The sequence below is a fragment of the Coptis chinensis genome, chromosome 2 (genome assembly GCF_015680905.1).
Source record: "Coptis chinensis isolate HL-2020 chromosome 2, ASM1568090v1, whole genome shotgun sequence".
Lineage (NCBI taxonomy): Eukaryota > Viridiplantae > Streptophyta > Magnoliopsida > Ranunculales > Ranunculaceae > Coptis > Coptis chinensis.
The window spans coordinates 5,529,708-5,531,924 of NC_141457.1; the positions used below are offsets into that span (position 1 = coordinate 5,529,708).

Below are 2,217 nucleotides of genomic sequence, written 5' to 3' on the forward strand. Positions count from 1 at the left end.
TTTCAATCCTATGAATGTAGCACTTCAATTCAAAAGACTCAATGAACATAACATTGTGTTGCGTAGTCAAACAATTTAAAATTCTGACTTATAGAGAGAGAGAATGCACAAAAAAACAATGCAATGACTTTTCCCAAAATATATATATTTTTTAATGCAAATTAAGAAAATGTTAGAATTTAGTGCATGTCCGAATCTCATTTTTAGGATTTACCCCTTTTGTAATTGGGTAAATTAGGTTTTGGTCCTAGTTTTATCCAATTTCAAGTCGTGTGACAAGCATGCTCTAAGGGTATTTTGGTCATTTGAGAAAATCGAAGAGGATTAAACAGTTTGACCACAGTCAACTGAGACGACTAACGGTCAACAGATAATAGGACTAAAACCTAATAATCGATAATTTTAGGACAAAAGCCTAAATAACCCATAAAAAAATAGGACTAAAACCTAAATAATCCTACATTATCCCAGCAAAAAATGCCTTTTCAATGAAAACAGTTGTATCTTCAAAACTGAGAATTGAGAGACCCTAAAATACAGGTATACCATTTAAAAAAATGAAATTGAGATGTTCAAAAACTGAGAGATGTGACATTTTATAGAATATCAAGGTATTCTGTCGCATTGCTCCATATAAAGGCTCTGTCAAGGACTAACGTGGTTCCACATGAATTTTGTTAGGTATCAAGGACTAACGTGGGATTCATTTTTGCTGCAATTTTTGTTATGCTTGGTTTACTTCTGGTCTAATTAGTGCACGCCATGTGTACATCGCTTTCAATTTTTCCCTCTCCTTCCACCTTCACTTCAACCTCAAAATCCAACAGTCCACCACCACCCATTTCCTTTTTCTCTAGCTCAAGATAATTTAATTTTGAAAATAAAATTGGTTCTAAGCAAGGGTAACAATTGATTGATAGCAATAGATTGAAATAGCGATTATTCATGGGACTAGCAGGAGATGAGATTGTTTGAATCAGTGTAGCCCATGGTCGATATATTCCATCAGCAAGGTAGTAGCCTATGTTGTAAAGACTGTTATTAACTTGATAAACACAAGCTGGAGCTATTCCTCTGACTAAATTATCAAATAAATGAGAATTATCTAACACATTAAGATCATTACATGATCTAGCCATTCCAAAGTATGTGTGCCAAAACCATAGCTCCTGGTCTATAACTGTTTCCAAAATCACAGTCGCTTTTCTAGCATGGCCCAAATGAGTTCCATACCACGCAGTTGGACAATTTTTCCATACCCAATGCATACAGTCTAAACTACCCAACATACCTGGCTAATCGCGTTCTTCACCTATTGCAAGCAAGTGTGTTACATCTTCTTCCGTTGGGTTTCTCAGGTACTGTTCTTCAAAACAGTTAACAATGATGAAGTAATGATGCATAAATGATGAAGTAATTCTTAAGCCGTACTCTCAGCAAGTTTTATCCAGTGATCCATTGAATCAGCTGGACAACCATAAACAAGCATCTGTATTGCAGCTGTCATCTTCACCAAACCCGAAACCCCAGGCAAACCAAGAGCATCACAAAAAGGCTTAAAATATGGATCAAAATTAGTTACAACTTCCAATATACAGTTAAAAAGTGGTTTTGTCATACGAAACCTACGACGAAACTTACCTGCTTTATAATTTGGTCTAGCAGCAAAATAATCAGCCACCAACCGTTCATGCGCACCAACACGATCGCGGTTAGTGTATTCTCTACTATCAACAGATCCACCCCATTTTGGTACAGATAAAGCGTTGAAAGCCGGAATCATTGACGTCACTACAACTGCATCACTTTGCATTTGTTGAATGATTGCGGCAGTTTCTTTTCATCGAAAATAAGTTCACTTACTCTTTCGCACCAATTTTGACTATTACTACTAGAACCCATGACAAAATATAAAAAAATTATAACTACAAACTTTTAAACTTATGAGAGGAGATGAAGAAAAATATGGGAGGAGGAGGAGATGAAGAAAGCATATAGATGCTTCCTGTAATATAGCGTACAAAATGGAGGGAAATGATGGGTGCCAAGGAAATAGAGGGAATAATGGACAGGACAAGTTTTGTCGTTTAAAAAAAATTTTGGAAGGGACAAATTTTGCCATCCGAGATAGAAACCAACAATTTCGCAAAAATGCATTGGTACATGACATGTTTATAACAATTGTGACTGATGAAAAAAGCTGACGTGTCACAATTT

General features: G+C 35.9%; 1 protein-coding gene across 1 annotated transcript; it reads right to left on the reverse strand.

The window, feature by feature from the left end:
- Nucleotides 1–1,420: 1,420 nt before the first annotated feature.
- LOC147514518 (uncharacterized) lies at nt 1,421–1,813 on the reverse strand. The gene has a single exon (XM_086592611.1). It carries the CDS (start codon nt 1,811–1,813, stop codon nt 1,421–1,423), a length of 393 nt encoding a protein of 130 aa, XP_086448737.1.
- Nucleotides 1,814–2,217: the final 404 nt, after the last annotated feature.

What these genes read in the sequence shown, in the direction of transcription:
- LOC147514518 (XM_086592611.1), bottom strand. Translation starts at nt 1,813, where the DNA reads ATGCAAAGTGATGCAGTTGTAGTGACGTCAATGATTCCGGCTTTCAAC.